At 40.6% G+C, this 19,382-nt stretch overlaps 1 protein-coding gene across 2 annotated transcripts; it reads right to left on the bottom strand.

Annotated features, from left to right (window-relative positions):
• Positions 1-558: 558 nt before the first annotated feature.
• CTSO (cathepsin O) lies at positions 559-18,231 on the bottom strand. Of its 2 annotated transcripts, none has more exons than XM_039218734.1 (8): positions 18,085-18,231; positions 14,967-15,075; positions 14,247-14,386; positions 11,188-11,355; positions 9,917-10,038; positions 4,171-4,334; positions 3,506-3,598; positions 559-1,129 (listed from the first exon to the last, which is right to left on the bottom strand). In XM_039218734.1, exons 1-8 carry the CDS (start codon positions 18,217-18,219, stop codon positions 1,095-1,097), a joined length of 966 nt encoding a protein of 321 aa, XP_039074665.1. In that variant the 5' UTR covers positions 18,220-18,231; the 3' UTR covers positions 559-1,094. The 2 variants fall into 2 exon arrangements, with proteins under 2 accessions (XP_039074665.1, XP_039074666.1); XM_039218735.1 differs by having other exon boundaries at positions 14,265-14,386.
• Positions 18,232-19,382: the final 1,151 nt, after the last annotated feature.

Below are 19,382 nucleotides of genomic sequence, written 5' to 3'. Positions count from 1 at the left end.
TCAGTGCTTATGCCCCGAGGCTCTTACACTCCCACACACCCACATATAATGACTTCTGTAAGAGAGAACTCCGGCATCAAGAACAAGGAACCAGGTGGAAGGCAAAGAGCTGCACAAAAACGTAGTTATAATGGCAATCTGGGAAAAACAGGCACAAGAGTGGGAAACCAGAGAGCCTGGGAAATTCAGTTTGGCTGATCCCCCAGATTGATGGCAATAGGCTTTGAAAGGGCTGATGCCTCAGAATGGTGGGATGAACAGAAAGGTGTGATCCCAGTTTGATAAAGACTTAGAAACAAATGGAGCTAAATAAATGGCTATAAAATAGAAATGGAAAGTAAAAACATGAGACTTCTTTAGTCAGGGAAGTCACACCACCAGGAAAATTTAGAAGTGGCACAGTAAAGGCTGAGAGAAAGAGAGTGGGAAAATGTGGGAAAATGCATTGTTCCTCAATGCAGGGAGAACAAAGTAAGAAGTAAGACCTGTTGGAATCCTAATGACATTCCAAGTTTTCCTAACAATAATTTGTCCCTCAGGCAATGTTACTTGAGTTTTTCCTACCATACGGCTGCCATATCAGTCCTTCAAGTTCAATCTATTTCTATTAAAAAGTGACTTTGTCCTTTGCTTCTTTCTACGTGACCTTTCTAGAGTTCAAAGGGTGCGCATCTTTTGTGGAGGTAAAGCAATCGGCATCTCAAAATCCTTAAGAAATTCCATCTCAGTGGGCTGTGAATATAATTGTGAGAAGCACATCCCTCTTAGGCTGATTCCTCTTGTATATAAGTGTAAGCTAAGGCTAGTGATTCTATTCTACAAAGGAAAAGAAATTCCTAACCCTTCTTTAATCCTACTAGAAGTATATCATTAAAACAAGCAAACAAAAACAATAATCAAACCAGATAAAAGCCTCTTCAAATTGAAGAGATTCTTAACATGTCCTTTATCATAAAGTAGGAAACTCTTCCACAGATTACTCCCAGGCCACTGAGCTGATGGCCTAAAGGCGAATAATGCTGAGAATGAATTTCTAAGCTCCGTTCCATTCTGAACCTTCATTTTTGTAGTTGTCCCTTGATCTGCCCAAGAAGTCACACAAATACAGCAGAAACAGAATCTGCAATACCTAAGAAAAAAGAAATCATTAATGCTAGTCTATTTCCCCCCAAAATAATGGAATGATCACAGTTGTCAGTACAAATGTGGCAACTTCAAAAGGAGATATTAGGAGAGATAACTAATATTTTTGTTTCAAGAAACTACAAAAAAACCCAAATGACATATTACCTGAATAGATGAATGTACCTGAAATCTTTATTGCACCCATATATACTGCTTAGAGGCAATACAATTATTTATAGGACTGCTTTAAATACAATTTGAAAATTCAAACCTGGACCTTGCACAAAATTTAAATAAATCACAAATGTGCTATGCTTTCTTAGCACACAAGACCCTCCATCTCAATATCATGGTGAAAGCAATAAATGGTCCATTTGAAGACTAGATTTCATTGTCTTTAAACTCTCTTGGGGCCATAGGATGCTATCTGTGTTATATCATTGTTCATAAGAGAAATGTGATCATCACCAGGTATGTAACTTTCAGGAAATACTCATTTTCAGTAAGGATTTGGATCCCTGCCGGGATCAGGCAAGTCTTGGAAAATCAAACTGGAAAACAGGTGGACAGGAGAAATTATTTCAACTCACCCTTTGTAGTAGACAGGGGATGAAGAAGAGGTAGGGGAGTGGAAGACAGAGTCATAATTGAGGCAGTTATGAACCAATGCTGAATTATGTCCTCACATCTCTCCTACCAGAGCTCTGAAGCAGCCCCGGTCCAAGCACCACCACTTTGACGGATTTAATGTATGTTTAGCAGCAGAAGTTCAATGCATGGTAGTTGTAATTTATCTGCAAGTTCCAATACTGTAAAAGCCCCCCATGATGTTAAAAAGAAGAAGCCTGACTGGGTTGCTAATGCTCTGGCTGGAAGACTTCTGTGATGTTCACTCTCCTTCATAAATAACTGAAGATAACTATTTCATTGGGGTGATAGAATAAACCAGTGATTAACTCTCATGGATCCTACTTTATGGAACTATTGGCCAGTAGTCACTAGATTGAATCAAAATATAAACTCTCAAACTTTTCTATACTCTCTTTTCTCAGTCCCACTCTCTGGAGAGTTCTACAACTTTTAAAAATGCATGCTAGGAATCATGGTCATGAGAAATTAAAGCATCACTTTCAAATGCAATATAGTTTGGGTCAACTTTTGATTCGTAACCATGCTGATTTTCTAGATCAAAAACCTTAGAATATAGGTTTAAATATAGGTTTTAGAACACACCATAAAATACTGAACTAGCTATTTTAATTTAGTTTGTGGTTAATTACCAAAAAAATTGTTATTCAGTAAAAAGCATATTTGGTATTCGCTTTAGCCTCTCAATCCCAGTGCTTGTTTTCCTTGAATCTATAGGTGTGACAAGGGGCATATTAAATCTAAAACCATCCGAATGCTCAGACTTTCATACATTTTGATACAAAGAAAAAGTGATTCTTGATAATCCTTCAGCGAGTATAATGCACAAATTGAGGAAAATTCATACAGTTATATAAAATAAATTGGAACTGGGTGATGTTTTTGGAGAATTTCAGCCTCCTAAGTTGATGGTTTATATGGTGTTTGACGTTAGCTTTGGTAATTTATTACTCTATTTTATCATATTTTACTCATTATATTTGTTTTCCAGGAAGTCCCTCTCCCTTTTCAAAATACAAACATGTGCAATAGTGTCTCTTTTAAGAATACAATTTAGGGGCGCCTGGGTGGCTCAGTCTGTTGAGCATCCGACTTTGGCTCAGGTCATGATCTCACAGTTCATGGGTTGGAGCCCCGCATTGGGCTCTGTGCTGACTGCTCAGAGGCTGGAGCCTGCTTCAGATTCTGTGTCCCCCTCTCTCTTTGCCCCTCCCCTGTTCATGCTCTGTCTCTCTCGGTCTCAAAAATAAAAATAAAATCTTAAAAAAACCCCACAATTTAATTAAATTAATTAATTTATTTTTGAGAGACAGCAAGCACGTGGGTTGTGCACATGCACAAGCAGGTGAGGGGCAGAGGGAGAGAGAAAACGAGAGAGGGAGAGAGAGGGAGAGGGAGAGAGAGAGAGAGAGAGAGAGAGAGACAAGAGAGTGAGAGAGAGAGAGAATCTTAAGCAGGCCCAGCAAGGAGCCCAATGTGGGGCTCGATCTCATGACCATGAGATCTGAGCCGAAATCAAGAGTCAGACACTTAACCAACTGAGCCATTCAGTTGCCCCAACACTGTTTTTTTTTTATCAATTGGCTAAAGAATGAAAACTATTACTGTAAAAGTGAACTGAGTGCACTCACTGGAAGCATACTACGGACTGAACAGATGTCTAATTTTAATATATTCAAAGTATCTTCCTGGACATTTAGCCTGAAGTGTTAAACATGAATTCATGACTCACCACAAATATTGCCTCCCATTTTAACATGGGCATAGCCATCTACTCCCCATGAGCTTCCCCATGAGTTCCGTACAATCCAATATGGAGTACTTCCTACAAGACACAAAATGGTAACAAGTTCTGAAAACCTCAATGTTTTTCGCGAATGCACGTTTATTTAAAGTCTAATTCTTGATAAGTATAGTAGCTCTGAGCAAAAGATTAAAAATGTAATGTGATGCTAACAGAAACTAGCCACGTAAACTGGAGCTGTAGTTAATGTCACACTCCAATAATGGAAAAATACATGTTTGAAGATGGATAGCATGAAATGAAAACAAACACACAGTTCCAGGGAATTAGGGAAAGGGAAAAAAAGAATTATTAGACATGTATGATAAAATAATGAGCACGTCTGTTTTCCCAACAAGTATTCTAAACATTCCAGGTGGAGAATGCACATTATTTAAATCAAGAATTATCATCATTAACAAGGTATTCATCAGACTGGACGGGGGCAGGCATGACAGAGCATCTACACCTGGAAGTCTACGGAAAAGCTGTAAAGGTCTGAGGAGGACTTAGACATAGAAGGACCACATTTCAGCATTTTAAAAATGATGGTGATCATCTGTTAATTAGAGTTCAAGCTGGAAAATAACCAATCCTGTCTGATTAGCACTTACCCATTTTATCAAAGCCGGTTATGATGACTGCATGATTTGCTTCTCCACTAGAGCAATGGTGCTGTATTATGCCTCCCAAATAGTCTTGCCAGCTCACTGCATCTACTACCACAACCAATGGGCCAAGGGTAACAAGTGCTTTTGCCATTTCATCTTCTTGATCACTACCAAAAGAGGAAATACACAGTCAAGGAGTTTAGCTTTATTTCTTTAATGGTTTGCTTATTTTTACTGAGAGAGTGAGAGAGTGAGCACAAGTAGGAGAGGGGCAGAAAGAGAGGGAGACAGAGAATCCCAAGTAAGCTCCACACCATCAGCACAGAGCCCGATGTGGGGCTTGAACCCATGAACCATGAGATCAGGACCGCAGCCGAAATCAGGAGTCGGATGCTTAACCAACTGAGCCACCCAGGCACCCTAAGAAGTTTAGTTTTTAAGGTAAAGATGTTTTATAAAAGTAACCTATTTAATCTGTGTATGGTTAGGAGTGGGTTTGGTTGCAATTACAGAAGACATAGAGAATGGAAACTCTGGAAGATCGGCAGCCCAGCACGGCTATGAGGCTCCAGGATACTGGAAGCCTGAATCTTTCTGGATTCTTGTTCTGCCATGTGAGGTTTCCATTGCCAAGATCAATTAATGGTCCATGGTGGCTTCTGGAGCTCCATCCATTTAATATATTTTTTAGACAGCAAAGAGAAAAAGTGCTATAATCCTGTCAAGAAGACGTCCCAAAAGTAACATGCAGTTTGTGCATATGCCTGTATGGATCTCATTGCCTAGCACTCAGTTATGGGTTAACTAAGTTTAGCTTCCAGGAAGATGGGAAGTGGAATTTTATAGCTGGCTGGCAAAGTATCCAGCTCTAAGGGGATTCTTCTAATAAGGAAAGTGAGAAGACTGAAGGCATGGAGACATTATCTCTACCATACCACGTGAGAGTCAGGAAACTGACCAACTTCTGTTACTGAATGCCAAATGTAGAAATCATAGGGGAGGGTTATCCCAAAGTGGCAAATGTCATTATTCAACCAAAGAGATGGTAAAGTACCGGGAGAACTAGTAGTAGATTGCAAAGACCCCGAAAGACATAGTTATTGCTCTCACACATGGACATGTACTGATAAAGTCTAATGTTACACAACATTCAGCCTTCATGGATCTGGGAAGTATGTGATCAAACCATTACTCACACTTTTAAAGGTCAGCCTTGTTTGTGAACACTGAAACCAAGTCACTCATATTTCAAGCCATTAAGATAGCATTTGGTAGTATATTGCTACAGCAAGCCATGGTTGGATTGGTAGCTCAAAAGAATGAATAATCCATCATCATATCCAGCTGGACATCAGTTTCTATCAAGGGGTTATTTTGTCCACAGGTGGGGAAAAACTTGAGTGCATAAGAGAATTTACTGAGACAGAAACTACACATTCATTCTAAACATTTATCCATATTACCTGTTAACGTGAAGATCTTTTTCTTGGAGATCTATAAGCAGTCAATCCTAATTTTTGCTCCCGTATTAATAACTTTTTTTCTTTAATATTACCTTGAGAAAGTAGGGTATAGTCTTTGAAGTTCTGCATAGCTAGGTTCAAATTCCAGCTATAGGCTGGAGCCATTCCAGTCACACTGGAGTCCAGTGACTCCAGCAGGTAACTGAAGTCCATCTATGTCGCAAAATCAATATAAGGATAAAATTGCAGGTATGAATTGTATAGCATGCCAACACAGAAATTATACTCTAAATATAATATAAATATCTCTTCCTTTCCTCATTTCTAAATTATCCAATAAACCAATTTTGCTCATCATAGATTTTAGTGTATAATGTGTCTTTTAGTGTATTCAATTTTTTTGAATATTTTATAGTAAAATTTCTGAGTATTTTGTTATCCAAATATGACAAATAGAACAGCAGAAAATGTCCTGTAAATATATGACATCAAAGATCCAGGGACAAGGAGAGCATGATGGAAAGAGAAACATCAAGAAGAAATATTTTTTAGAATGCAAAGGGTAATTAACATTGTAAGATCAAAAAACAATTGAGTAATAGTCTCTGCTTGGAGGCAGCACTAAAGAATAGATATCAAAGATATTGGAGAATATGAAATAGAAGGATATGCCATAGACAAGACTGGCAGGCAAATGTTCTATTTAGCCCCAGAGCCAACTAGCATTGTTATCACTTGTGTTTCAGAAAGATGTTGGCTTTAGCAAGTCAAAATATACTCCAAACAGCATCTTTAATTCCATCACTAGCCAAATATAGGATTATAATTGAACATGAATTGGGGGTTGGGGTGCCGAACCCCTAAATAGTCAAAAATCCTCATGTAACTTTTGACTCCCCAAAACCTTAAGAGTCTACTGTTGACTGGAAGACTTACTGACAATATAAGCAGTTGATTAACCCATTTTGTGTACATTTTATGCATTTAATTACTGCCTACAATAAAGTTAGGGGGAAAAGTTACTATAAAAATCATATGGAAAAGAAAATACAGTACCATATTGTATTTGCTGGAAAAACCCTGCTTATAACTGGAATGTGCAGTTCAAACCTGTGTTGTTTGAGGGTCAAGTGTACTGTCAAAATATCCATTGTTGATATTGGATACATTATCAAATCTTTTTTTATATGCTTACTATGCATTTTATGGACAAGTAAATCTTACAATCTTTGAAAGAATTCTAAAGTTTATTGTCATCAACATTTAGTGATTAAGGTAGGTCTTTTTTGTTATAGAGCCTACATGAGTATGTAGATTTCTATCTTCTCATTCCTAGAATTCAGTGTGTTAATATCATGCCCTAGTTTTCAGTCCATTGTTAATATGGGGTTCCTTCTCTTTTTATTGACATAGTTATTCTCATGTTTACATGGAGTTCTGAAATATCTTTCCTGGGGTCTGATAAACAAAAATGCATGAAGAGGCCTGGGTATAAATGGTAATTTCCTTTCTGACTAGACTAAGTTCTTATTATTCAGTGAGGTTTTGCTTGGTTGGTTGGTTGGTTTAATTTTAGATCTTTTCAGGCTCTGCATAAGTTTTTGGAGTTTTTGGCTGATAGCTGTGCCTGGGCTGACACTGTCTGAAAATACTGAAAAACTAAAGAGCTCATGACCTGAAAAACAGAGGTAGGGAAAAAAAGTATGAGCTTCAGAGCTTGATGAATATGAGTTCTAACGTGGCTCTATAGTTAGTTCACTAGCCTTGTGACCCTCCCTGAGTCTCAGAAACCTCAGATGGAAGTGATGGTATTTAAGTGTTTGGGGCCTGGTTACAGCGTTGCTGTGGAAAATCCTCCCACATCCTCTGGCCCTTACCACTGTGGTGGTGGTGGTGGTGGTGCTGGGGGTGGAGGCTGGGGCGAGGAGGTGGCACAATCAGCCAGGCTTCCAACAAGAAGCCAACTCAGTTCTTTTGCCTGAGGCTCTTCTCTCTTAAAGAGCCAGGAAATCCACCTCCCCACCTCAGTACTATTTTGCTTAATTCGAAAACCCTGCACTCCCTGTTCTGTCTCATTTCCCTATTGCCCTTCTAGTGTTTCTCAGGATTACTGCTGGATCATGATGTTACTTGCTGAATCTGTTCCTGTCTTAGACTTTCATGTCTCAAGTGATAGTTAATTCCATTCTTTCAGTTGTTCAGGCCAAAAGGCATAGACTCATCCTTGACTTTCTCTTCTCTCATTTCTTACATAAAATCCCTCAATATTCTCTGCGGGGCTTTATTTTCAATGAGGGGTATTAACCTATTATGTCTCGTGTCTAAGACCATTCTTCTAACACTGCTCTGAAATTATTGCCAGATAACCTTTATTACCTCATCTCCTATTAGTCTTGTCCATCTTCTCTCCATTACAGTCCCATTGGGCTTCGTTGTTCTTTAAATATGCCACACATGTTTCTGTCTCAGGGCCTTTGCCCTCACAGCTCCTTCCACAGCACATTCCCTAGATGTCTACAGGGCGACATGTCCATGCTTTTCCAGGCCTTTGCTCAAATGACATCTTTTCAAAACCCCTGTGCTGGCCCATGTAATCCCCTTCCTTCACCCTGATGTTTCCCCTTTCTCCCACCATTTTACTTCATTCTCTTTAGAAATGATTACATCTAACATGCTGTATATATTTTTATTTGTTTTCTTTATTGCCTGTCTTTATCACTAAAATACAATTAGTCTTTTGTCTGTTTAGTACACTGCTGAGTCCCCAGAACCTGAAACAATGTTCAGCAAATATTTGAGGAGGAATAAGTAAATCAAAGAAAGGTCTTCTTGGGGGAGTCTAACACAGCTTAGCACTGTATTATCAGAATGTTTATTTTTGGTGTAAACATACAGATTGTTTTTTAGAGGGATCTCTTTCGTCTTAACCAAAGGGTTAGACAGATCTTACTTCAGGCCCAATGCCAGTGACTTTTACATTCTCTCTCTCTCTCACTCTCTAATTCAAACTAATGCCTATTCTTCTTTGGTTTCTTCCTAATTTTTTTTTTTCACTTTGCTACTCACCATGAGGCACTCGCTGAAAATTTTAAGTGACATTTTGAAAATCTAGTTCCTTCTCGTGCTCACACTTCCCTTTTACTCCCAAGGAACTGGTAGCTTATCAGGCACACTTGCTCATTTCTGAAAGTGTGTTTCCTTCAGAAAGATGTGGGATGATGCACTCAGTGATTGCACATGCAGTGATCGATTCTGCGGTCTCTGCGGGATTGAGGTTCTCTGGTGTCTGGTTCCTAGGGTCACCCCGAGAGCCCTTGCTGTGGACAGAAGCTGTGCCGACAATGCACCAGCCCTCTGGTAAACCCGTGCTTGCTTAGAGGGGTTCCATTTTGTTCAATGACTGGATTTCACCCTTGGTTTCCTTCAGATCTCATGGGTCGGCACCCTCTGGATCAAGAGACTCTTTTATATTCAGTATCAGTATGTTCTAGAGTAGTCTGACACCTCAGCTGAATATAATTTACATTCTGCTTTCTCTGTTTCAAAACACTGTGTAAAGTTTTCTCTAGATTTTTTTAAGCGCAAAAAGGAAATGTTTCCCTTGTCCTATTTTGCACTGTATCAAACGGTCACAATGATTTTCTAGCTGGCTTTCAGGTTTTCGTGCATTTTTAAAGCACTTTTTAACGTCTGTTTACCCCTAAACCTACCCAAAGTCATCCTGCCCTGTAACTTCCAACACAAGTCCCCTTCCTCTGCCTATCCTTATCCACGCCCGTGCTTCCTTCATGCCTATAGTATGTGCGCCACACTCTACTTCCAGTAATATGCTCTTACTTGCTTCTGAGTTTCAGTTGATGCTTTTCTTAAAGTTGATGCCTTAAAAAATGCAAGGGTGTTCAAAAAATGCTTCTTGGTTAAGCAGGTTGCTTCATACTAGCTAGAGAGTTACACAAGGCAATTTTGGATTGATTCAACAGTAAGACTGAAATATACTAATGACAATTGCGACAACTCAATTTGTTAAGAGGAAGGTGGTCAGTATAAATTGCACCTTAAGCTGGACTTAAATGTGTTAATTCTATTGTAATGACAAATGGAAAAATAAACTGATCATACGCAAGAAACAATATCCATAGCATTCCATTGGTCTCTCCAGTAAAAAGCAGTTTGTAAAACAATTACAAGTATGCACTGATGCCTTCAATCGAGTTCTTAATTCTGAATAGCCAACAGGTCAGAAATTAAGAAATGGAGGGAAAGACACAATAGGATAAGACAATTACCTGAAGTCATATGCAGAATAATCTTTGATTGAAAATCCAGAATGTGCATCAGAAAAGTAATAGCACAGGCCATTTTGTGCTTTGAATGGGTACTCTGAATCTCTCACCAGTTTTACATGCGTCTAAAAGAAAATAATCATCCAGAATGTTCTCTGTGTAAAATGCAGTTGTTTTAGAATTCAAATAGAACTTACTGCAATATGTCAAAATAAGATTCGACTTGGCTACACCTTCATCACATGGATATTCATTAGGTTATTAAGACCTTAGATTAAGTCTCTAGGCATTTGGTAGGGGCATACTAAGTAATCAGACTCAACTATCTTTCTCTTTAGCTACTGTTTTTCCTATATCTTCTTTCCTTAGAACCTCTTTCCATTGGGTAATAAAGTCTTACCATTTTTCTCCTGAGGTGACAATAGAGCGACCTGTTTTCCTTCCCAAGCAATTAGTTGTGTCAGCAAGTCTTTGAGACTCACTCAGCACAGCGCTTTATGCACAGGCAATGGTCAGGTCAAGCGTTTTTTCTATCCATATCTCTGTGCCATTCGACATACGTCAAATAGGCAAAAGTCACCTATTTTTTAGTTGTTGATACACAATTTTCCTTTTCTGATTCCGCGCTTACAGAAGCCAGGGGGCACACAATTCGTGGTTGCCCCTGATGTGTACTGAGCAGCTTCTGGTATGCAGTGACTCAAAATACAGCAAATGAACAAGGAAAGGATATTCAAATTTGGGGAATTTGAATGTCCAAAGAACACGGAGAGACACTGTGGTGTACGGCATAAAGCCCTCCGGCGGCAAAAGAAGACTTAAGACACAGTCTTGGCTCAGCTGCTAATCTGGCAACAGGATCTCACCTCTCAGGGCTCATTTCTTCATCCACATAACGAGTTACTAAATTTGCTGATTTCTAACATCGCTTATAATCTCAATATTCAAAAATTCTATGGAAATCAATACTCATATGCTCTCATCTTTCTGGGACATGATGCGAATGCATCTATGCAAAAGAGCATTTACCTAGTAAGAAATGCTAAGAAGTAAACATACATATTTTTCTGAAAACAAATCTCCGGCAAGATTGTTCACACTTTGACTTCTCAACAGCTGAAATTTTGAAATCTTCTGATTAATTCAAGCTTTGGTCATTTAAATTTCTGAATTTAGAAACATTCTTTGGTATCTGAGAGTAAGCTGTTTAAATTCTAAATGCATGTTAACTAAACAAAAGCAGAAACAACGGGTTTGAAAGGCTGAAAAATCACCTTATTCAACCAGTCCAAAGCATTGAGTGTGGACCCTCCATTGCAGCCGTAATTATTATATGAACAATCAATGACCTGCTGAACACTTAGGTCTTCCAGAGGCTTCCCTTTTATTGCAAATGCAGATTCCACAGCACCCACCACGCTGAAGGCCCAGCATCCCCCACACTGTTTAAAAAGACAGACAGCATAGTATTTATCATCAAATCATGTTCACACCAAGTTTGCAAATATCTCTGAATATCACAAATTATCAAGGTAATTCACGTGAACAGAACCTGGGGGACTGCAAAATATTGCCCATCCTGTAGATTTTCAAACTGCCAAAAGAAAGGAAAACCGAAATTCTCTTGTAAGCATCAAAGTATAATCATGAGAAGAGATAAATTGGTAGTATAGCTATTGTAAAGTAGACCATGCAATATAAAAATGAATTTTAGAGATTGAGAAAACACTTGGACTAAGTGATGGTCTTTTATTTTTTTTTTTAATTTTTTAATGTTTTATTTATTTCTGAGAGAGAGAGAGAAAGAGAGAGAGAGAGAGAGAGGGAGAGAGAGAGGAAGCATGAGCAGGGGAGGGGCAGAGAGAGAGGGAGACACAGAATCGGAAGCAGGTTCTGGGCTCTGAGCTGTCAGCACAGAGCCCAAAGTGGGGCTCGAACCCACGAACCACGAGATCATGACCTGAGCCAACATGGGACGCTTAACTGACTGAGCCACCCAGGCACCCCGTGATGGTCTTTTAAGGACTAATCAGTTGGGGCACCTGGGTGGTTCAGTCCATTGAGCGTCCAGCATCGGCTCAGGTCATGATCTCATGGTTCGTGGGTTCAAGGCTCGCGTTGGACTCTGTGCTGACAGCTCAGAGCCCAGAGCCTGCTTCAGATTCTGTGTCTCCCTCTCTGTTCCCTCCCCTGCTGCGCTTTGTCTCTCCAAAATAAATAAACGTTAAAAAATTAAAAAAAAAAAAAAAAAGATGAATCAGTTCACTGAATGGGACTTCTGCTTTAAGGAAGTGTACCAACTTCTTGTTTCTCCCCAGATATTCTGCTGCTATGGCATCCACCATCTCCACCCCAAGGGTCAGAGGCAGTGATAAGGTGACATGGGGTGAGGATGTATGTCATATATGTTGTACTCATTATTTGATGGACACAGGAACTGAATGATTTACCTTTTAGGCTGTCAAGGAGCCAGCATGGGCATATGATGTATACATATAAAATATCATAATGATAAAAACCCATATTGGTCATTCCTCATTCAAATATTGCCTGACAATCTTTCTGATTCTGGATCTATTAACTTGATTTTATTGAACAAACTGGAACAAAAGAATCAAAGTGTTGGTCCTGAAAAAAAGGGAAAAGACAGAGGAAATGAAATCAAGGATCATGCACAAGGAAGAAGGAGCTGTAGAAAAGACACAGGTAAGAGTAAGACTTGAAACTGGGCACTACTGACTTAATCACAGGATGTGGGCTGCAGAGTTGGGCAAAGAAAGGAAAGAGAATAATTGGTCGTTTTTGTGGAGTAGAGTTGAGCAACTTTATGGCTCTAATATTTCCAGTGCCAATGGCATAGGGAAATATGCAGTAAGGAACTCTACTGGGGGTCTCCACCCCTTGAGAAAAGAGAATACAGGTTGCTGGCACCATACCAATAGCTAGCTTAATTTACTTCCCCACAGCTACCCAGGAAGGCAGTTTCTGCTCAAAAATATCTCGCCAGGATATTTGGGGTTTTTTTTATTATAAACAGTTTTTTAAATGTTTAGTTTTGAGAGAGAGACAGAGAGAGAGAAGAGACAGAGCACGAGTGGGGAGGGGCAGAGAGAATGGGAAACACAGAATCCGAAGCAGGCTCCAGACTCTGAGCTGTCAGCACAGAGCCCAACATGGGGCTCGAACCAATGAACTGTGAGATTATGACCTGAGCCAGATGCTTAACTGACTGAGTCACCCAGGCACCCCTTCACTATATTCCTTGATTAAAGATTACTAATTTGGGGGCAGGGCGCATCGGTGGCTCAGTCAGTTGGGTGGCCAACTTTGGCCCAGGTCATTCATGATCCCGTGTTTCATGGGTTTGAGCCCCTTGGCGGGCTCTGTGCTGACAGCTCAGAGCCTGGAGCCTGCTTCAGATTCTGTGTCTCCCTCTCTCTCTGCCCCTTCCCCACTCGTTCTCTCTCTCTCTCTCTCTCAAAAATAAGTAAATATTTTAAAAAAGCACCCCCCCCATATCTCTCATTTAAGGGGGAGAAAAAAGATTACTAATTCAATTGTATTCCTTTAATACAATACAGACACTTTCTGGAAGGATTCCGTTTCTGACGAATTGATATTCATTATGAATTCAATAATAAAGCAAAAGACTTGGTGGTAAAGTTTAAACCATAACAACGAATATATAATCTGAGCAGTAAAAAAGGAACATCCTAACTAGACAGTGACCGAGAGACGGCTGGGTCTGTGGTTGTTACGGAACCAGGCCGGATCGCTGGCGGAACAACCAAGCGGCACTGAAACTCGCAGATCTTGGTGGATCGGAGCTTTATCTTACACCGGCGGGCTCGGAGGAGATCTTTCTCCAGAGAACTGGGGCCTGAGCACAAGCATGGGGGACAATGTATACTCTGTTACTTCTGCATTAATAGTAATTTGGTGCACTCGGCAAGCAAGGCAGGAAGAAGAACCCGGAAGAGGAGTCTCTAAGTTAGGGACCAGAGCTTATGTTAGTCCCATAGACCATTTTATGGTGCATGACTTTACTTATTTTTCCAACAGTTAAGGGGTTAACTTTCCCCGGTCAGCTGATGTCCCCTTTGCCAAAGGTGGAGGTTCAGAGGGGTAGGCTTAGCTTCAAAATAAAAGTCAGGCTTTGGCATCAGTGTCTCATTTCACCAGTCTCCCTTCGTTGTCATTTCTGGATTTTACCCAGAGAAATGATGGCTTCCATCACAAGTTTCATTGAACTGGACCTCAAAGGTGACTTCCCATGTTAAGACGATTTAAAAAAAGAAAACAACAACAACAAACAAACCCCCCTGAAACTCACGGTCTGCTGGTTTCTCACTTGTGTTACAACACGCTTGTCCCGCCAGTCGAATCTTAATGGTAAAGACATGTTGGGTATGGATGTTTGCACTTCTGCTCGGTATCTGGGCGATCTGGAAGGTTTGCTTCTTAAATAAATAGCTGAATAGAAACGTGGAAGGAAAAGGCAGCCAACGTTATATTATAGGGATTCTTTTTGGAGGAACTTTTCAAACAGAAACAGTAGCTTTCTGGTAGAACCTGTCATTTGAGATTCCCCTGTATGCTTTCTCATAACATGAAATGCACGTACTGAAAGCTACCAAGCTAGGAATTCCTACAACAGAGCTAGCGCTGCCACATAAAACGACTTGTCTGATGGAATTTGGTCAATAATAAAAATGAGTCTACGTGACATCATTGGTATTCTCATAACCCACGGAACTGTGGATGTCTTGAATAGAAACAGCATTAAAAAACTGCAGAAAGGATGAAACATTGGCCCTTACAGCCACATATAAATGCCTATAATTATAACACTTAGATCTTAAGCAATGATTACAAGAGAGGGACCATGAATTAATTTTTCTGTCAGCTCCTGGAACAGGCTTGACATTCAGTATTTAATCAATGTTAACTAAGAATCATCTTACTAGATTCACAATTAAACAATTCCTCAAAAAACTAAGGAAACAAATCAAAATCCAGAAACCAAACAGCTAACAGCACAATCACACCGTACCTTTAAACTCTTCCGGAAACAAATAAGAAAACTGATTTATCCCATAGATGGCACTGGAGTTTTCACCAGGGAATACAGAATTCAAGTATCGATGTCTATGCAGACTTTCCTAAAAGAAGAAAAAAGTTAATTGACATCACCTACATTAACTTTGCAGAACAATTTACGTGTAACTAAATTAGACATATTTTCCATGTATTAAAAGCCAAAGCTTCATTTATTTCCTGCAGGTCATGATGAAAGACTGCATAAGAGGCCCAGATGAGATTTATAGACACTTGTATGAAAACTTCCATCTGATTTCAGGTACATTTTTGAGGCTGGGAAAGGTATCTCTTCCCCATTTATAATTCCTCTTCACTTAGCATGCTGAAAGCACTAAATATGTGTTTGTTTAATACACTGGAAACAATAAATGAATTCCAAATAAACACTAGATGCTAGTGAAAATTATCACGAACTGAAACTCATTAAATTAAAAAATTATGACTTTGAAAGGTGTTTCTTTGTATTTCACAGCACTACATAACAAAGCATGAAAAAAAGAGATAAGTAAATAATCAATAAATCTGATTCTTTTTGAGCTTTATAGATATCCCTATCTCATAAGGATAACAAGGCTTTATGAAAGAAAGGCAATCCTGGAAATGTTCCAGGAAGATACATTGGCTTGTCTATCTGGAGGGAAAATATGACCATTATTTACAGATTACTCAGCTATGAATTTTTTAACATATCTTAACCTATGAGAAAATGCTTCAATTTCCTTATGCTAACCAACCATGCAGGATCAATAAGACTTCAAGGGACTACCATTTGGTGAGTTTCCAACTCTAGCTCTTATATATTTGTTTATGCATTTATGTGTTTATTGTGTGTCTGTATATTAATCCTATAAGTGAAATGAGGGCAAGAACTGACTGTCCACGCCTGGCACACAATAGGTGTTTAATTAGTATTCGTTGTTGAATAAATACACAAACGACATTTTGCATTCATACTCTAAATAGCTTTAGGCTGTTTATTTTTAAGCAGATTATTACTGAAACTTACCATAATCTTATTTTTTCCTTACTGAGCTTTCCTGGAAGGATTATTAATGAAATAATTAACGCCCAGTGTGGAGCCTCACACATCAGGATCCTGAGATAGTGACTGAGCTGAATGGAGAGTAGGACACTTAATGGACTGAACCTTCCAGGCACTCTGGCGAGGAGTTTTGTACACAATTGTCTCCTGCGTATGGCCTCTTGACAGGACCAGTATAAATAACTATATAAATACATATACTTATAAATTATATAAATAAAAAATATATTTATTACTCTGGCTTCCTTGTGCCTCCAATCCTCCAAAGTGATTTTCTTTTTTTTTTTAATTTTTAATGTTTTTATTTATTTCTGAGAGAGAGAGAGAGAGCATGAGCAGGGGAGAGTCAGAGAGAGAGGGAGACACAGAATCTGAAACAGGCTCCAGGCTGTGAGCTAGCTGTCAGCACAGAGCCGGACGCGGGACTCGAACCCACAAACCGTGAGATCATGACCTGAGCCAAAGTGGGACGCTTAACGGACTGAGCCACCCAGGAGCCCCTCAAAATGATTTTCTTGAGGAGTAAGGCAGTGTGTTTATTTATTCAGCCAATGAATGCATTATCAGCATAGATGAGATGAACTACATTCTCCCTAAAGGGTTTGGGTCACCACAGTAAGCAACCAAGCTCAGGACAGCGGTAGAATATAGGACAGGAAGTTTGTTCTCAAACAATGGTACCAGTGCTTCTGATTTTAAAAGCTAGACTGTAACTCAGGAGCAATAAAAGGCATCTTGGTGTGGGCAAAGAACAAGAGTAGGCAGAATCAGGCAAGGTTAGGACTTCCTAAACAGGAATTTTCTAGGGGAGAAAGGAGGAGCGGAAAAGAGTACAGCTATAGAATTCCAGGAGAAATCCCAGCAGTATATCAGAAAAACAAAAACAAAAACAAACCCACAACCAGATATAATTCCAATAAGCAGTATTACTAAATTCGTACTTACTTTTGATTTTGAACAAATCAATTTTCTTTTCTAATTTTTTTTAACGTTTATTTATTTTTGAGAGATAGAGACAGAGCATGAATCGGGGAGGAGCAGAGAGAGAGGGAGACACAGAATCCGAAGCAGGCTCCACAGAATCTGTCAGCATAAATCCCCACGCAGGGCACGGGGCTCGAACCCACAAACTCTGAGATCATGACCTGAACTGCAGTCGGACGCTTAATCAACTGAGCCACCCAGGCGCCCCCAAATCAATTTTCTTAGAATGAAATGATGACGTCTTTCATGATTTAAAAAATCGTTAAAAGGCATCAGATGTAGAGAACACAGCGAGGCAAGTTCTAAATCGGCATCTGTTGGTTTCAGTAAAAACCTATTTATATGCAGCTAACTTGGTCCATTCCAGAGTTTCAATGCTGGGGTGAAATCTAAGCATTCTTATAAAGACTTGAAAATAATGTGAAAAGGAAACTAAATGCTTCCCCTTTTTCAAAATCTATCTCCATCAAGTCAAGAAAAATTTTAAGGTCGCGGCACCAATTTATGGAGTCCCAGTTCGGGAAAATCATCAATGGGCAGCATTCTGTGCGCCTTACAAATGCAGGGCCTTCTTTGTTTAGAACATTGAGATTACAGGGGGTCACCAGCGCCCCCCTGCGGAAGGAAAACAAACTGGTTTCTTCCGCCTTTATCTATTTCTTGTTAACTGTAAAGGAATGGCTATGGAAGGCAGTGACAGCAGTCCAGGGGACTGCTAAACGGGATCCCCTTTTACATCTCCATTTTATGTCCCCTTGGGACATATCCACTGATTACTTTGGGCGCATCGTATAAATCCACGGCGACGAATCCTCCCTGGAAAATCAAACCTTTTGTTTAGCCCAGGCAAGGGAGAGAGCTGGCACGTGAGGAAGGGCGGGAGCAGCTGGCTTGAGAATTGCTCAGAAACCCCAAACCCATCACTGATCTGCGGGCCGGGTGACCCCCAGGCGTGGCGGCTCTCACTGGTCCCCCTGCCCCAGCCCAGACCCGGGACAGGAAGGGGCGACCAGGAAACAGACACAGGCCGGCGCGCGCTCGGTACCCGGAAGGCTGCTGCCTGTCGCTCGCGGCTCCGCGGCTCCGTCGCCTTGAAGGGGGCGCGGGGGTCCGCACCGCGGCCGCAGCAGCAGACGCAGCAGCAAAGCAGCCAGAGCCGCCGCAGCGCCCACGGCTCCATCCCCGCGCCCCGCTCCCGCCGCCCGCTTTCTCTTTCGATTCCTCGGCTCCTCCCCCTCCCGGGTCTGCGGGGCGGGAGCGGCGGAGCCGGGCGCGGGTGGCTGGAGAGTCCGACGCGGCTTTAGATCCGTTGCTCTGCACGTGCGAGTCCGGTTAGCTGGAAACTTAGGGTGCTCGCTCGTTTTTTGTGGAAGCAGTAGGCACATAACCATGTGCGTTCTGGTGTCGTATCCCAGCAGGGACAGGGAGCAAAGCCTGAGGCTCCTTGCGCCGTACGCGAAAATGTGGACTATTGTGTCACCTTCCCTTCCGGAACGAAGAAGTCCTTTATTTTTCTTGTTTTTATCTCAAACTCAAAGATCCAGGCAGTATTTGAATTTAACTTGGTTTTATTCCTATTATTCCTTCTGCGACGGTCTCTGACATTCAGTACCTAATCCTAAAATGTTAGCGAATCCACACAAAGGTATTCGTTTAGCAGATGTTTGTGAATACGTCAGAAAAACTTATAGTTGTGAAAGTGCGCAATTTCTGTATCTGAATATTGTGGCCGTTTCAAAACTCTCAAGCCTGTGTCTCCATTTGCAAAGAAAGGCAGAGGTAGCACGTATTTCTGAAGGTTGTGAAATTTAAATACAGTAATTCACCTAAGATCCTTGCATATTTTAATTGTTCGGTTTTAGCTGTTTATTATATGTTAAGGTAGCCTCCCCCCCTTATTTTATTATTGGTAATTGTTTTCCACCTTATCAGCTTAGTTCCCTGAAACCAATTCTTCACGCTTTATTATTTTTTTCAAACCACATCGGTGAGGTTTCGGGGTGATGGCGGGGTGGTCCTGAGCCCACAGCCAAGAAAGAATTCTTGAAGATGCCTTTGGTGCAAAAAGGTGATTTTATGGAAGCAGGGGACAGGAGCCTGAGGAGAAAACAGCTGCACTGGGGTGGTGAAGAATGGCTGGCTTAACACAATGAAGTTGGGGAGATAAAGTCAAAAGGCCTCCCGAGGAGCGTTGATATGCTAAAGAGGACCTCTAAGATGCCTGAGGCCTTGCTATTGTCAAGCTAAGGTGGTTTTCCCTCCAGTAAAGCTTTAAGGTTAGGAGGGTGGGGGAGAAATGTTAATAATCTGTATCTGCCTCAAGTATTTGTCAATGGGCTGCAG

Source organism: Hyaena hyaena, unplaced genomic scaffold, assembly GCF_003009895.1.
Source record: "Hyaena hyaena isolate Hyena2069 unplaced genomic scaffold, ASM300989v1 scaffold_773, whole genome shotgun sequence".
Lineage (NCBI taxonomy): Eukaryota > Metazoa > Chordata > Mammalia > Carnivora > Hyaenidae > Hyaena > Hyaena hyaena.
The sequence above is the reverse complement of the archived record's forward strand: the minus strand, read 5'-3'. Positions and strand labels throughout refer to the sequence as shown.